We start from the raw sequence: 17,809 nt of genomic DNA, 5'->3' as shown, positions 1-17,809 counted from the left end.
TCGTTTTGATTACTTCATTGAGTATGATTTGATGGCATTGCTGAGGGATCTATCTCTGAAAGGATAGACTGCACTGGGAAACAGAATTACAGGTTGTGGAAAGGACACTAAAACGAGTGACTGACCAATGGCCTTGGAGGGTATCATCCTCTGGTTACCATTGGACAATATGGATCTAAAACTTTCTCTTTATTAAGACAAATTAAAAGATAGACTGTGTTGTGAGCACCACACACAACTTCACTGACTGCATTAAGGTGCTTAATTACCACACCAATAATCGAGGCACACTGAGAAACTCAAAGACGTAATAGCAGACGATGGGAGCGGCACGTGTGAAACGTCGCTTCAGCGCTGTGGTGGATGGGCCAATAGAGGAGGAGGAGGTCATGAGGCTGGCACAGAGTGCTGCGGATACGGCTAGGGCAGGGGGGAGCCCAACGGGGTCAGGGACCCCATCCAGCCCCTCCCCGACCCATGCCCTCAACGGCAAAGCTCTACCTCTTCAGAGCAACGCCAACAATGCACATAGGCAGTGTGCCATCAGAGAGTCAGCTGGGGGAGACGCAGGAGGAGAAGGCGGGGTGCGAGCAGGAAGAATGTGCTCAGGGCCAAGGAGTGGAAGAGGCAGTAGTGTAGGGGGGAGAAGGGAAGGCCGCTCTTCATCGGACCGAGATTCACTCTCTTCCCCTTCCACTACCAGCCGTCGGCATGGCAGGCGCTCAAGCCGCCGGCCCCGACACCGCTTTGTGGGCAAGGACGGACGCTGCAACGTCACCTTCGTCAACATGAGCGAGAGGGGCCAGCGGTATCTCAGTGACCTCTTCACCACCTGTGTGGACATCCGTTGGCGCTGGATGCTGGTCATCTTCACCCTCTCCTTTCTTCTCTCCTGGCTGCTCTTTGGATTTGCCTTCTGGCTCATTGCCTGCGCGCATGGGGACTTCTCCATTCGGCTTGCCCCCAGCTCGGGTCCCTCTCCAGGATCAGGAGAAGCCGGCTCTGGAGGAGAGCCTGATAGAGAGGCAGTGGTTGACGAGCCGTGCTTCCTGCAGGTGAACAGCTTCATGGCGGCCTTTCTGTTCTCTCTGGAGACACAGACATCCATCGGTTACGGATTCAGAAGTGTGACCGAAGAATGTCCCCTGGCGGTGATGGCGGTCATTTTGCAGTGCATTGTGGGCTGCATTATTGACGCCTTCATCATCGGGGCAGTCATGGCAAAGATTGCCAAGCCCAAGAAGCGCAACGAGACACTGTTGTTCTCGGACACAGCTGTGGTGGCGCTGAGGGACGGAAAACTCTGCATGATGTGGAGGGTCGGAAACCTTCGCAAGAGCCACCTGGTAGAGGCACATGTCAGAGCACAACTACTGAAGGTAAGTGGAGGGAAGATAAATAATGACCATGATGCAAAAACAAAGACATATGGCAGTGATAAAATAAAACAAGTCTTCCAAAAAAAAGGTCAAAAGAAGTGATTTGGTGATTGTAAAGGGAGACGGAAAGATATAAAATGGTCCAACTAACACAGGTTTCTACTGTGAGAGAGTGATGGGGGAGAAAAAGGTTGCAGTAGAGAGAGAGAGACAGAGAGAGAGAGCACTGAGACCATCTGGCCAGTATTCTCTGGACCATAGTTAATGAGAGCTTGTTTTATTTTCCCTCAGGGGTTAGGAAGATTTACCATGGATTAACTTGCCTACAATTCTCTAACTGAGGACCATTGTCCTTCGTCATCTCATTTACCCTTGTATACTGTCTCTAGGTGGGTTTGGTGATTGTTCTCTGTGTATACTGATACTTACCCTACTATTTGACCTCACGTGGTCAAACAGCCCTTGTTTTAAACTCGTTTACTTTTTTGGGAGTGTTTTGTCATCATTGCAAAAATATGTGTGTCCCCTCCAGATTTTCCAGAGGGTCAAAATCTTTGGAGCATTGAGGCTACAGCATAGACAATTTGATCTCTTTTGATAGCATGAACATATCAAAGTCCAAACAGAGCAGATGGGATTAAGTTTGCGAGGATCAAAGAAATACAGTTCTAAATATTTGGGACTGGATATTGTTCCATAGAAAGGGTGAGTGATTAAGCCTATGCATTGGTGGTGTGACTAAAGACCTGCATAGTGAAATTCACCTGAATATGATGACCAAATACAAAGCTTTTGGGTCAGGATAGGAAATTAAATTCATAATGCGCTTCTCAGATTATCTTTTGGTGTCAAATGCATTTTAACCTTTCATATACAATATGACCTTGCAGGTGACAAATAAACTTTTCTATTCTATTGTGTGTTAAAGCCAGATTATAATGTAATTTCATTACTTGATCATGTCCCACCCGCTGCTGACTTTAGTTTGTTTCATATTGTCTCCATTTAATATTGTACGAGATGTGAGAATCAATTGAAACATCTAATGTGGACATTTTTATGGACTTGATACTGACTTTATTTTACTGTGTTCCCAACCTGCTCTCAGTCAAGGGTGACGCCAGAAGGAGAGTTCCTTCCGCTGGACAACATGGACATCAACGTGGGTTTTGACACCGGCACCGACCGCATCTTTTTGGTCTCACCTGTGACAATTGTCCATGAAATCAATGATGAGTCACCTTTCTTCGAGATGGACCAAAAAACCCTGGAGAATGACTCTGAGTTGGAGGTGGTCGTCATACTCGAGGGCATGGTAGAAGCCACAGCCATGACCACACAGTGCCGTAGCTCTTATTTGGCTTCGGAAATCCTCTGGGGACACCGCTTTGAACCAGTACTCTTTGAGAGAAAAGACTGCTACCAGGTCAGAAAGGAGAGATAAAGACACATGCAGAAAAGGATATCAATAATTGCCTTCATTTTATGTTCAAAGTATAGTGGTATTCACCACTTCACTTTAGTTGGGTAGGGCTGGGTACCGGACTCTCATGGCACTGTCTGATAGCATGTGAAGTTTTTATTGGAACATCAGTGAATTGTAGCATCTAGCAATAACTTGTACCGTAATGTGTATTGCAATTTTCTTTTCCTTAAAATGTTTTTTTTTTTTTTTAATGGCTTTAGAAAGGACATAATTCAGGAACTGGTATAGATGTCAAGGTTTCAGTACCGGTATTGAACATTTTTGAAAGATACCCAGCCCTATAGACGGAGAGAGGTCTATATCGTGATTTTAGCCACACGAAGGTGTAGGTCTATGGATGACAATGCCAGTCCCTGAGCCAAAGTAGAATATCTCAACTGTTTGACGGATTGCCCTTAAATTTTGTACATAGTCCCCATAGTCTAAATCCTAATGAATGTGGGGATTTCTTGACTTTTTATTTTGCCATCATTTTTACATATCTAATCTTGATATACACTGCAAGAATTGCCACAACTTTTGTACAGACATTTACAGTTCCCAGACAGACAATGGTCACATGACCCAGCACATAAAAACTTTGATATGTACAGAACATTTGTTTATGATCAAGCGTGTGCAAAACTAATGACTTTCAACAACAATTGTGCTTTGCGAATGTTAGCATGCTAACACGCTAAACTATAAGGCAGTAAACATTGATAGCGTGTTAACACTGTCATTCTGAGCCTGTTAGCAATCAACTAAAAATGATTGTTCTGCCCTTTCCCCAGGTGGACTACTCGTTTTTCCATCGGACATATGAAATCCCAAACACCCCGTCATGCAGTGCTAAAGAGCTAGCTGAGCAGAACTACATCCACAGCTCACGCTCGTCATTCTGTTATGAGAACGAAGTTGCTTTAAAACTCATCTCTCCTGATGATGAGCCAGATCAAGACCCTGAGTGTCCCTCCCTACCGACCCAAAGGTTGTCTTTGGCAGAACATCTCCACTACAACTGAACCTGTTGGATAAGAGGCCTTAAAGGGAAAAACACAGAAAGTAAGTTGACTGGGAGCTTTAGTGGAAGAACCGAAAGAAGTGAAGGTTCGACAGGCAGACATGGGCAGAGCAGGGGAGACGGGATTTAAAAAAAAAAAATAGATAGAGCCATGAATTTGCCGGTGCAGGGTAAATGATAGGAAGGGACACTGTTTACAGCGATTAGATAATAAAGAAAATGAGTAGGAGAAAGTCAAATGGATAGCATTTTTTTAAAGTATAAATTTAGGAAGGGCGGAAGGAAATTGACAGAGAGAAACGGTAGGAGGTTGGGGATCAGTCTTCCGGGGTGTTGGGTTTCTACACAGACCGAGTTGTCTGATTGGTCCTGGCAATCTGTCAGAATTGTTGGCAACTTGTCTGCCAAGTCTCACACCTGGCCCATCACTACCACAGCGCATTCATCTGGCCCTAATGCCTGAATGGCAGGATATGCAACAGCACCCCATGGTGGCTACAACCTGCAATTGCCCCCCTCCCCCCTCACACACACACACACACACACACACACACACACACACACACATATGTATGCTCTGGAGAAATGTTTGACCTCAATGTGAGGTGGTTTCTATATGCAGTGAATGGTAGTGTTGTTGCTACTCAGGAATGTATTTCCACTACAATGCTGACTTATCACTTTAATTTGTATTTATTTTTTTCATGGTAAGTATGGATACTGCACCTTTTGTGATACTTTGACATGGGGGGGGTGCTGTTAAGAATGTTGTTGAGTATTACACCAGGCTACTTGTAGAGCCAAAGCAGAGCAACAGTGACATGGAGAAACGGCTGAAAACTAGCAGTGGTTTTGAACTGTTTCTTCCCATGTAATGTATCTTATGTTGCTTGTTTTTTTGGCTTTTTTCTAATGTGTCATGCAAAAAATGTTCTCTGATTGTAACATTTGCTTTGTTTAATGTAACATTAGAGTGGTATGCCATGTTTTCAGAGGGAGCGTTGTAGGTCTCAAACCACAGCGGTGATACAGCAGGACAGATTATGTTGGCTGTGTCCAGATCTGTTAATTACTATGCATTCTTTCTTGCACTACTATCTACAATATCCTCTCATGTTTTATGCCACCGAAAGCAAACCCGCTATTGTTTTTGCTGTGTTACTTTCGGACTCTAGTACTTAGTAATGAACAATATAATCTTTTAAGTGTCTTGGCACTTGGATAACCCTTGATGGTGTGGACTAAATCCAAGGCAAAAGCAGTTTCTCTTGTTGATCTATAAATGTATCAAAGACCCACCCTCCAACATCACTGGAACACAAGTGAGATATTATGATAATGTTGATGATGGGGTGGGTTGCTGCTTCTGCACAAGTGGATGAGGATTTAACTGGAAACTATCCCATATTCTCAGAAAATTATTGTATTTTTTTCTGCTTATAAAACCATCGAACCCCCTTCAAATGTAATTGTATTGCAGCAGGCTTCTTTCACAAAGTATGAGAACAGTGTACAGTAGCAGGTGGTGCCTTCATAAGAGATTTTGCAACTGGCCCTTCATCTGCAGCAGTTTATTTCATCTATAAAATGTGCTTAAAGTGTATTTTTTATTGTGTGTATTTGCATAATGTTTTTTATGTAAGACTTTTTTTTTGGATCACTTTTACGTTTGCGGTATGTTCTAAGTAGACAAAACATCTCTGCAAATAATGAATATGAATTTCCTCAGTAGTCTCACTATGAATGCACACTGATGACATAAAGGAGCTTTTAGTTGTATAATATTGTAGACAAATAGTTTTACTTTGCAGTTATATTACAAAGCACTTGGAATGGTTTTGTTTATTTTAAACTAGTAAATTATGCCACCTGAGTATTGAAGTGTTTGATCATAGAATATGTGGAAATGCAAATCAGTGTAAGGAGTGCAACATGTTATTAAGTGTTGAGCAATAATCAGCCCATCTGAAGCACAACCTGGGAACTTATTCTTTGTTCTTTGTACTTTGCACTAAAGTAAAATGTGGAGACTAATATCACTGATGAAGCAACTGCAACGGCACAGTAATGTCACAGGGTCAGCACAGGTTAACCTCAGTGCATCAGTCGCAGAGTTTCACCTGTGTAACCTCAGATGATGCAGAGGTATTGACTGATAACATATTATCTGTTACAATTATTGTTAATGCTGTTCTATGTTTGTGTTTTCCCTTCCACGTCTCTGTTATGGCTACCATGTTCTATTTATAGGCTGCACGTTGGGTCATGTCATGTTTACCCTGCCTCCACTTCCATGAAATGTAACTTGAACTTACAGCACCATCACTTTAGCAATGATAGCGCTTTTTAAACACCCCAGAAAGAAAAGGCAGATGGATTGTTTGGTCATTCCACTGTTTGCTTAGGATTCACTACTCACAGTACAGTACATTTTATACATAGTGTAAAATACATGTTATACTGTAATACTACCTATTTTTTTAAATGAAAAAGATGAAACTAATAAAAGCTGTAACTAACATGCGTAGGTTATTTTTCTGAAAAAAAAAAAAAAAAAAAAAGTGAAACATCTCTGCTCTTGATACGTAATTTCAGAGCTGCCTCAGGCACAGAGCACTTCCAAATGAGACAAAACTTTGTTGTAGAGCAAATAAAACAGGGATTCAACTACAATTATTGGTTGCTTCTTTATTTATTCTCCTTGTAGCGCTCCTCGTAGTTCACATGGCAAGCCTGTAGATTCACGCATTTTTGAACATTTTCTCTGATTTCCCTGTCTGTTACAGAATAGTCTGAACATTTTTTGTTTTTTATCTTTACGAGAAAACTTATTGAATGTTAAAACATTCTGATGTAAATAAAACTATAAATATCCACAACTTTGGGAGTTAAACTAATAAACTACAGTATAACAAATTTGTTTACTTTTTATTGTGTCAAAATATCTTATTGTGGAGAACTAATGCTGATAAAAGAATTAAACACCCTTTGTAGATTTTTTTTTTTTTACACTTCATATGGTAGAGGGGGAAAAAAATACAGGGAGTAACATAAATAGTTATTTGCATATCTTATTCCTCTTGGGGTATTCCAGAAGGTTTTTTTGTGGTTTTTTTTAGGCTTGTAAGGAGCTGTAAATAATAATAATAATAATAATAATAATAAAAAATCTATTGTGTTGTAAAATATGTAAAACAGTTTACCTGTATTAGAATTATATACAAGTTTTGTAAACTGATTTGACACGCTGCTCAGTGCTAAATAGTTGTTTTGTCCATAAAAAAAAAAATTCATAACGTATAATCAGCTTTTTACGGGGCTGCATCATCACATATTCATTTAAGATTGTCGCACATTTAGCGCGAGAACAAATATATTTTTAAACAGAATATTTTTACAGGTTAAATTAACATTTCAACAAATGTCGCTGTGCCTCCCTCGGTGTAACCATCTACCAACAGGCCCCGGAACCCTGTGGTACCTCGGGTACTCGGGCTCAGTCGGATTTTCTGGCCTGATCTGAATCACGCGCCTGGAGTCAGATCCTTCCAAGCAAACTGTCGGTTCAATTTGAAGGTAGAATCAAACAAATCCGATCCCAGATCGGTGTCTGCGGACACTCGGGCCATTAGGTGGTAAACAAAGGGCGCGCAAATCTCCCTTCTCCAGCGCGAGGCTGCCGCACGGCACCTGCCACAACGCTGCAATTGGCTGTTTGAAACGTCGATCACTATTAGCCCCGCCTTCCGCCTGTTGGCATTGGTCAATGGCGGAGATGTCTCCGCTGCCGTTAAAGTGATTCGTCACCGCTAACGTTTTATGCCCGCTTTGGGGCGGAAAACTTACCGTCGTATTCACGAGGCGGGTCCGCGGCTCGGTTTTAGATTGTGATTGGAGTCGTTTCTCTCTGAAGCCGGAGTAAAACCCGTCTGGTCGGAGCCGGTTGGTCTGCGAGCAGGAAGTGCTTCTCCGGGGCTGAAGCTGCCGCCGTGCCCTCAGTGCTCTCTTGTTTTATTCTCACCGAGAAGTGTGTGCGGCTCCACTGAGGGAGCAATGCAACGAGAAAAGCCGCATATGCGGTAGGCTACACACCTATCAGGCAGGAAAACACCCGAGAAACAGCCTCAGCCCGGTTCTCCTCACACCACAGCCTTATCCACAACTCAGAGCGGAACCTGAAGGTAAGACATTTAATTGCCTTTCCTCTAATCCAACTCGTAAATAGCCGGTGTAATATACTGAACGTATCATATTTCGGTGGAGCTGGCTAACACGGCTCGGTTCGTCCAGATACGGTGGCTTAACGCCTAAATATGAAACATTAGTGGGACTGAAGGCGTTCATTTGATCTTTGTACGCCTTCGAAGAGAGGCTTTCATCGAAATGACCTGAAGTCTGGCCAAAGAAAACAGCCTCATTATAAACGATTTTGACCTATATAATTATAAGCTACAGGCCTACTGTGATCTTTGTGTAATAATAATAGTAATAGCAATAGCGTAACACTTTGAAAATGGCTGTTTTTTTTTTGTGTGTGTTTTTTTTTTTTTTTTTTTGTGGCTGCCACAGGCTTGCGGTTCACCAAGTCAATTAAAGGCTGGGGCCCGTGTGATTGTTCATGTCTTATGTTGAAGGTGTGGTTGTCCTCGTCAGGTTTTGGGCTGATGGAGCCACAGCTTTAAAAACGCAGGTTCATTTATGGGGGTCACGCCGCAGCTGTAGAGCTCTGCAGCCGCACTGTCATCATCACAGCCGGTGGTTTAATAATGTCACCTCTCCTCACCGTCCTCTTGTGATGCCACACTCTCATCCCCGACGCTCACTTTGCATCAAAGCTGAAGAAAAGGCGTTTCCAGCTGCCGCCGCCGCCCCCCCCTCCCACACACACACACATACACACCCGTTTAACACGCGCGCAATCACGCGCGCCTAGGCACCCACACATTAATTACACACACACACACACACACACACACACACACACACACACACACGCATAGCTAAATGCGCGCACACAGCCAGGAGCCCCGCAGTGGATGACCTCAGTCCAAACTCAGGAGGTATTTATTGTCTGTGGGCTGCTGCTGCTCGTGTTCAGGGTGTTGCTATGGAGGAGATCAGTCAGGTTGTGGCCACTCCAGCTGCTGCAGGACCAGTTTGCTGGTTTGTCCAGGCTGTACTGCGACAACCTGAGGTCTCTCTGCATACGTGTGTGTGAAGACTTTGCTTTAGGGGAATCACTGACATCCATAGGATTCAGAAGCATTATACAGTTGTTATGCAAAGACCTCTTCTTTTTTTTTTTTCTTTTTTTTTTTTTTTTTATCAAAGCTGATTTAGTAATAGTATTGAGCTGAATGAAAAAAAAAAAAAAAAAAAAAGTACCATCCATGTCATATGCTCCTTTTGGAAATATAGCTTTTATGTTGTCAGTTGTTCAGTTTCATTACTATGTCTTAACATGTTTCTTCTACAGAGGCTGGCAGTGTTCTTTCTTTATTAATTATTAACAAGTATTAGCTTAAACTAATAAATGCACCTCAGTCAGCCACACCATTCACCACAAATGTGGTAGCTGTATGTTATTCCCACAACCCACACACCCCTGTTGTGGTGAGGTTAGTACTCACTATTGTACAACCAAAAATAGTCCCAGACAATTCATCTAGTTGCTCCTGTTTGTTAAAAGAATTTACAGTTTGCAGCTGTTTGAGAAAATTACTAACCAAAAATGATATATTTATGACTCAGTTTTGGTCTTTTAACGGTCTTCGTGAACAAAAATATAGCATAAGAGCAGCCTTTAATAACAGATGCACAGCTGTTTTATGCCATTGAGGGATTACATATTTTCCATGCTGACTGGTTGGGTGGTGGCGAGTCTTTTGTCAGTGTGTCTACTCCACACCCAGAGCGATATCAGAGTAACAGGTATGGTTGGGGACAGACGAACAGACGAAGTGGAAAAAAATGTAAATGCATAGCAGGAATCAGGCCAAATGACATACCTGTCGAGGCACGGTGATGCATAATAAGTGACACACTCACTGGCACAACAGCCCTCCTGTCTGATCAAAGTTGACAGTCGTTCAAAACTCAAGCTTGTAGAGCAGCAGTTTCTTAGTTGATTGGCAGAAAATTAATCACCAACTATTTATTTTTTATAATCCTTTCATTAGTGAGTCTTTTAACAACCAAAATAAGCTAGAATATTCTGATTCCAGCTTTTAAAACATGAATATTTTCTGGCTCCTCCATTGATAAGAAGCTGGATATCTTTTGGTTTTAGACTTGTGGTCAAGAGAAAACAAACATCTTAAGTTGCATTCTGGGCTTTGGGAGACACTGGTTGGCATTTTTCTAACATTTTAAAGACTTAACAGCTGATTGAGTAATCAAGAATGAAATTGATACTGAAAATAATCATTATTTGAAGCCATAAAAGCTTGTTCCATTCCCTGTACCTATTTAATAATAATTTCTGTCAGCTAATTCCTTCATAAAGCCTAATTTTGATAATAATTATGATCTTATAATTAATTTGGAGTCAAACACTTTAACCAGCTAACTCATCATTTAGCCACATGAAATTCAGACCATCAGATTTCATAGATTCAGCATTATTTTGCACTTTCCTATATTTAATAAGTATGTTGCAGTAGCTGAATGTATAAATAATGTTTTTCTTTTCTGTTTTCAAAAGGAAAATAAGATCTTTGGGGCTGCCACAAGTGATTATTTGTATGATCCATATGTCCAATTTATAGAAACCCCCAAAATACTCCCATTTAGGGTCATAGAAGACTAACAGACAGCATAAAATATTCACATTTAAGAAGCTAGAACCAGTGAATTTTTCAGATTACTTCAGCGAATAATCGATCAAAATAATTGCTCTGTTTGTGACATGATCCTTTAGATGATCCGTGTGAACTGTCCTGGAAGCAGCAGCTACATCCCCTGAAACTGTGTCATTCCCACTGGCCTCAGTGTAAAGTTTTAAAGTCACGAGATCTCCTCCTCTTACCACCAAGACAACTTTTCTCACAGAATCACTGCTGCACATTATTTCTTAGTTGTCAGAGCCATTTTAGAAACATCCTGTTGTAGCGCTGCAGTCGGTCTGACTGTAGTTTGCCCTCATGTCTCAGAGTAGTAACCACTTTTAGCGACTGTCACCTCGTCTTTCACAGGACACCGGCCCCTAAGGCGAATCAGCACTTTGGCTCCACTGTGTCCGTTAGTCCTCTCTGAGGGCGTCTCTGCAGTTGTATCTCTGCTGAGTCCAGCAGTCTGGAGAAGAAGGATGCTTCATTTTTTCTTTTTTCTTTTTTCTTTCAGCGAACAGTAGATTCAGTTCATTTTGATCCTCTCTTCTCACCACTATCCCAACCTCCCCATCCCCCCCACCCCACCCTCACTGTCATGTCAGTTTACTCAGTCGATTGATGGGTCTCGCTTTTCCTCCATCCCTCCGCCCGGCAGTCTCTGTATTTTTTCCATTCCTGTCTTCTCCTTGATTTGCTGCGTTTTACAATTAGGCCATCCCAGGCTGGATATGGCCTGCATGCTCCTTGCGTGCTACTACTGCTCTTCCTGTATGGGTGGGTGGGCGCACATGAAGTGTGTGTGTGTGTGTGTGTGTGTGTGTGTGTGTGTGTGTGTGTGTGTGTGTGTGTGTGTGATGTCTTGACACAGAATCACAGTCCCAACAGTTTTGTGGTTTTAGGCCTCTCGCAAGTCAGTAGGTCTGTGGCAACATTTGACTCACTTTTTGTTGTCCCCCCCCCATTTTTTGTCTCCTGTACTTTCCTCTCCCAGTGCCAGTAGTACCATGTCAAAGCCAACGGGGGGTGGCGTTAACGATGTCACCCGCTTCCTGTCATCGGGCGTGGGGCCAGGATCGCCCACCTCAGGCTCCTCCGCGTTCCCCGCCTCCAGCCAGGCCGACTGGGCAGCTAAGAGGCTGGTGTGGGTGCCGTCGGAGAAGCACGGCTTCGAGGTAAGCTGTCAAGACAGGTGGTTCATTTCTTAGCTCATGGTTTATCACAAAACATTAAAACATACTTACAACATACTTGGGCTTGAATGCTATTTATTTTGACAACTTTCTTTCACATTCTTGCCCTGCACATTCTGAGTGCTAATGCTCTGGTCAATAATTAGCCCCAAGTCTGTGCCCTCAATTGAGAGTGTGTCATACAGGTGAGGCAAAGCAGCATAGGGTGTGTGCGCTTCTTTGTGTGTATTATTATATCTTATGAGGTTTCTATCCCTATGACAGTGCCCTAGTTTCTCTGCTTTAATTCATCTTATTTAATTCCTTACTTTGCCTTGTGATGCTTTCAAACATATTTACGCCTGATGTCTATGACGGGGCCCCAGTCATAATATTCATTTGTTCCAGTTTGCCTCGGTGCTTGCATAATGCTCATTACAAGCTTCCTGTGGATGTGACATATGAATTCGATGTCCTATCTCTGAGTCTCCCTCTCTCGGCTGGACTGGTTTCATAAAGAGCCCTATGAATAGAACAATACGCTCCTTCAGCCTCCTAATGTTAAAGAGGCCGGTACAGAGAAACTGACTTCATTTTTACACTCTAGATCTGAGAATGGCAGAGCCTAACAAACACACACACACACACACACACACACACACACACACACACACACACACACACAGACACACAGACACACACACACACGCACACACACACACACACACACAGACACATCATCCAGTTACATATTCTGAGCATGCAGTTCAGTCTGTGACTAATATCCACCCACAGACAAAAACACTGTATATTTTGCGTGTTGTGCATGTCAAGTAGCAGTATAGCAGAGCAGGGTCCTGTGACATGGTCAAAGCCTCATTTCACTACTTCCTGTCCAACAAGCACAAGACCTACAGTGTGACAAGAGGTCGTCTCTGCCCCTCTCTGTCACCATCTATTCTTGTCTGCTGTCAAATGCAATGGCACTCATACTCTAAAGCTCACTGGGAGAGTCTGCCAAACATTTTTTACAAATGTATGTACAATGGTTGCTTCATTGTATGTAGGTCAGCTGGTTTACTGTAGAGTCCGTGGACTAGATTAGTAGATTTGTATGTGGTAAAATTTACTATACATTCCTTTTGACAGTTTTCCCAAACAAACTAAGTTTTTTGAAATAAAGTAAATCTTGAAAACGGCTTTAGACTTATTGCAGTTTTACAGTTTAGTCTGTTTTATTTTCAGTCAAAGTTACTTTTATCACAAGCAATGGCTGTTTGGAAAGCTCATCTAAGAGCATCTTAAGCTGTCACAAAACATCTTTTAAAAGCAAGTAATTCAAGGTCCCATGTTGTATAAATTCCGATTCCCACTTCTTTTTTGATTACAAAGCAGGTGTAGGTGCTATATATAGTGAGAAAACACTCAGGCCATGGAGAAATGCACATAGCCGTATTCAGCAATTGTGCCGTTTTGACTTCTGTAAGTTTGTGATGTCACAAAAAATTTCATCAGCAGAAGCTGTGCTGAAAGTCTTAGCTGCACAAAGTAAGTCTTTATTAATAAAAATGACTCCTCATTTATAATCAGAAAGGCTCTGCCTCCTCTCCTCTCATTACCCAAAACAAACTGTGCACCAGAACAAGCCGAAAAAACAGAAGTGGCAGAGTTTGTGGAAAATGTGGCCTTCAGAATAAAATGTTCTAATTAAATGCTTATTATCAATGGAAGTGATTATATAATACTGTATGCTAAAAAAAATTATACACGCGTAGAGTTTTTAAGAGGCTGCATTTTGCTTTTGTGCATACAGTAGCCCTGTGTTGAATTAGCATGAATTAAACAGCATCTAAAGCTCTTATTTTGTCTGATGTAGTCGTTGTTTCTGTATTACAGTCACAGACTGTCTGTTCTGTAAAGCTTTGTCACTTTTATAATTTTTTTTTTTTTTTATAACTTTTTGCTTCAAGGGCTGGCATTTTTTTTTTTTATTCCAGCAATTTTCTGAAAAAAACCCCCAATTTTTCAGAAAATCCCCCACAAAAGCAAACATTTTTAATCGCAACAACCACAAAAAAAAAAAAAAACCTGCGAAATTCTGGAAGGACTGATTTTATGTGGAAGAAAACTCTTAAGTGGTAATTTTGTTGCTAAGCTGGTAAGCTAGACTGTAAACATCTTGTGGTTGGTCTGGGTGGGCGTCACTCAGAAAAGAGTCTGCCAATCATAAGAGAGGATCATTGATATGAATGTGTCTGAAACGTGTAGACAGAAAACAGCCTGTTCTTGGTAGAGCTTCAGAAAGAAGGTTAAGAGAGGAGATGTAAAACTATACATACGAGATATGTTTTGGTGCTTAAAACCACAAAAATATAATTTTATGAATGTCAACACCGGAGAAGTTTCAAATATGGAACCTTTAAATTCAGATTATTGTTTTTAAGACATTGACTTTTTTGGTGTATCGTTTAAATCCCGTAAATGCATTGTTTTTTTTTAAACCAGTGTTGCTGTAAAAAAAAAAAGAACATGATCATCAATATGGTGGATGACCTTTCTAAAGCAAGTTTAAAGCTTATTAATTTGGTGATGTAGAGGAAACTCGTTTGACGTTATTGGAAAGTGTTTTCTTAGATTCGTCCTTTTTTATTCTCTTCGTACAGTCGGCCAGCATTCGAGAAGAGCGCGGTGATGAGGTGGAGGTGGAGCTTACAGACAGCCAGCGGCGGTTGACTCTGTCCAGGGAGGAGGTGCAGCGGATGAACCCTCCACGTTTCAGTAAGGTGGAGGACATGGCCGACCTCACCTGCCTCAACGAAGCCTCGGTGCTGCACAACCTGAGAGAGAGATACTACTCTGGCTTGATCTATGTGAGTGAATGAAACAACAAGTAGGTGGTGGGACGAACGCATTCATGGCATAAAACTCGTGATGTTTGCACAAACAGTACATGCATAAACAAGAGGAAGCAGTGTGCGCACACAAAGTCCGTAATGTTGTGTACATGCATATATTACCGTGAGCGGTGGCAACTCCTGTGTAACTGATATATGGTGGTAAGAGAGGTGAGGGGTAAGTTTACAAACGTTGTTCATGTGTGTGGTGGCCGCGGCGGCGTCTCCGGTTTCTGCGGCAGAAGAGGGGCAACGAAAGTGCAAAGAATAGATAAGAGTGGGATACTACAAAAAGATGGGAAAGGAAGTCATAGTTGTGTAAGGCAATGATAACTGACTCAAAGAGGCAGCACTAGCAATTAAAGTAAAATAATAAAAGGGAAATTGAAATGTATTAAATGTTGAACTTCCTATTAGTCGGATTAATATTGGCGGATGTAGCTGAGAGGATGAAAAGGTGGACAGTGAGAGGCAACGATAAGAATGTTGGAATACCTTAAAGAGGCGTATTACTATGAGATAAGATAGTAGTGGGTGTGTTGTTCATGACTTTTGATACAGTTGGAATACATCACGACTGCATTAAATGTAATGATGGGCACAAAGTTAAAAAAAAAAAGGTTAATTTTTTTAATTTTTCATCAGGCACTCAGTATTTGACATCCCTATTGGTTTACTTCAGTACTAAAACAACAGAGTAATGAGACTATACTACTGCAGATATCAGACAGGAGAAGTCAGGCCCACAGCACCCATAGGTAATGAAAGTTTTCTGGAATCTAGCATGAATCACTCAAAAATCACTCAAACCAAGTAGTTAGAATGCAAGAGAAGATTTTCAGGGCTAGATAATAATCCGAGGGAGTATTTTCATGATAAATCTTCTTTTTAGAATTATATATTCTAAAATGTGTATACTAACCCTTTCAGATAGACTGAGATTGAATGAGACAGCTGTGTTCTGCTGTGACTGATATCCTAAACAGGGTCCATGTAAGTGTAGATCAGTGTAAATCTTTCTGTCCTGCATTTTTCTTCCAGACGTACTCAGGGCTGTTCTGTGTGGTGGTGAACCCTTACAAGAACCTGCCAATCTACACAGAGTCCATCGTGGAGATGTACAGGGGCAAAAAACGCCACGAGATGCCGCCGCACATCTATGCCATATCAGAAGCTGCGTATCGCAGCATGCTACAAGGTACTCCACACTATCTGACCTTTGACCCCTAACAAAACCCTGACCCTGTTGCGAACCCATACATCTCCTGTCAGCTCAGCCGGCCTGGAACGTGGTGCTGAATGTCATCTGTGATCTTTGAGCTCAGCCACACCGTGAATGCTATTCGAAGGCGTGGCATATTCTTGTGGCGCTTATCAAAAGCTTTAAAAGGGCAAACAAATAGGCGAGACAATATTTTTCACAATGGAGATTTTCGGCACTCCTTTAACGAACAGTAGATCCAGTAATATACTTTGTGTCGAGCGTGGGGAACCACATATTATACATGTAATAACAATGAATGACAGACACCTTTTATGCCCGACCTGGCATGTTGACTTCATAGCATGAAGCAGAGAGAATTCCCAGCAGCCACTTAAAAGCAGTTAAGGGTCGATTGAGCAATGTCTGCCTCAGGATGTCTACTTGAGATGACAGGACAGATGAGGCTCTGTGTCTTCAGTAGTATTTGTCCCCCCCCCCCATACCTGCCCAAGGAGGTAGTTTGCAGGTGTGTTGCCACAGGGATTGAACCTGTAGGACCAGTATGAATTCTTCCAGACTGAACGCGTGGGAATCTGAATAGCAACTGCATGCAACGTTTCAAACAATGTCCACCAATTGACTGCTGGCGTTATGTGGTTTGGCAGCCTGGAGGGACCAGTTCAGCTGGCGACACACTTCTTTTTACATGACAGACTGGCGAAGGAGCGACCGACATGCCAGGAGTCAGAGCACAGTCGGAGATTTAAACACAGTAGTGAATCCACCTCTTCTCATATAAAATGTATTATGTATCAAAACATGAGGTGTGAGCCCATGTGGAGGTTTCCAGTCAGTCGGGATGGAGGTTTAGTGTAACATGAGCCAGCCAGCCAGCGCCACAGACAACCACCTCACAGCCATACAGCACTACAGTGTGTTATTTCAGAGAATTGTATGTAAACAACATGCATAGACTTTCTAATAGGCAGAGGTCTACACATGACAAGTGTCTTGTCTGTCTGATTCATTTTAGCCAAACAAATTGTTGGAAAGTTTTTTTTTTGGTATAATGTCACGTCACCCATATGACCTCCATAATGTTTTCCTGTTTCACAGACCGAGAAGATCAGTCCATCCTCTGCACGTGAGTAACCTTCAGCAGAACGCCGGTGTGTTTTTGTGTGGATGCTTTTTAATTTGCTGTGAGGAGCGTTTCAGTTGGGGTCACACTGACAATGTTTGACAGGGTGTTTGTGCATGTACGTTTTATGTATTTGATGTGCTTTGGTTTGTTATCATTTGGGCTTATTAAGGCCTGCATGCGCTTATGTATTCAGGTTTTCACCAAAATGTGGACAAATTGAAAATGTTGTGATCCATGTTGAGATTTTATATCGTGACTTTTCACCTTAGCGATCTCAAAGTGCTATAAGATATTTACTATTCACTCACAAACACACACACACACACCAATGATCACAGAGCTGCCATGCAAAGTTCTCGATTGCCATTGGGAGCAACCTTGGGGGTTCAGTGTCTTGCCCGAGGACATTGGAAGACATGCAGACAGGCATTAAACTGCCAACCTTATGATTAGTGGGCAACCTGCTTTACCATCTGAGTTACAGCCACCCTTGTTTGATGTAGACATGTTTTGTTGTTAGATTGTGAATGTTCATATGACGGTCCAGAAGACAGCTCACTTCACACCAGTGTTGGTTGTGGGTCACTTTCAAACATGAATTCAAAGAATCCGAAAAATCTGAGATAAGGAAAACATCCTGTAATGTGAATCTGGCGTCGCCTCTGTCTGCACCCATCAGTTGTCTACCTGCTTGTCAGTC

The 17,809-nt window shown here is 42.1% G+C and overlaps 2 protein-coding genes across 5 annotated transcripts in view; both read left to right on the top strand.

The window, feature by feature from the left end:
* The first annotated feature begins 320 nt into the window (after positions 1 to 320).
* Positions 321 to 3,869, top strand: kcnj14 (potassium inwardly rectifying channel subfamily J member 14). The gene is made up of 3 exons (XM_069142680.1): positions 321 to 1,379; positions 2,488 to 2,805; positions 3,639 to 3,869. The coding sequence occupies exons 1-3, from the start codon at positions 321 to 323 to the stop codon at positions 3,867 to 3,869; spliced, it is 1,608 nt and encodes a 535-aa protein (XP_068998781.1).
* Positions 3,870 to 7,895: 4,026 nt separating this feature from the next.
* The window catches only part of myh14 (myosin, heavy chain 14, non-muscle), a 31,422-nt gene continuing 21,508 nt past the window's right edge, over positions 7,896 to 17,809 (top strand). For 2 of the 4 annotated variants that reach the window (XM_069142679.1, XM_069142675.1), the window contains exons 1-5: positions 7,896 to 8,049; positions 11,690 to 11,870; positions 14,531 to 14,737; positions 15,803 to 15,959; positions 17,082 to 17,109. In XM_069142679.1, coding sequence (XP_068998780.1) covers positions 11,703 to 11,870; positions 14,531 to 14,737; positions 15,803 to 15,959; positions 17,082 to 17,109 — 560 coding nt within the window. In that variant the 5' untranslated portion in view covers positions 7,896 to 8,049; positions 11,690 to 11,702. The remainder of the gene's footprint in view (positions 8,050 to 11,689; positions 11,871 to 14,530; positions 14,738 to 15,802; positions 15,960 to 17,081; positions 17,110 to 17,809) is intronic. The other 2 variants (XM_069142677.1, XM_069142678.1) reach the window with 1 other exon arrangement.

The sequence above is a fragment of the Embiotoca jacksoni genome, unplaced genomic scaffold (genome assembly GCF_022577435.1).
Source record: "Embiotoca jacksoni isolate LCO1_2020_lvr unplaced genomic scaffold, fEmbJac1.0.p SCAF_11, whole genome shotgun sequence".
NCBI lineage: Eukaryota > Metazoa > Chordata > Actinopteri > Embiotocidae > Embiotoca > Embiotoca jacksoni.
Note: the sequence above shows the minus strand (reverse complement) of the source record. Positions and strands in the feature narration are given on the sequence as shown.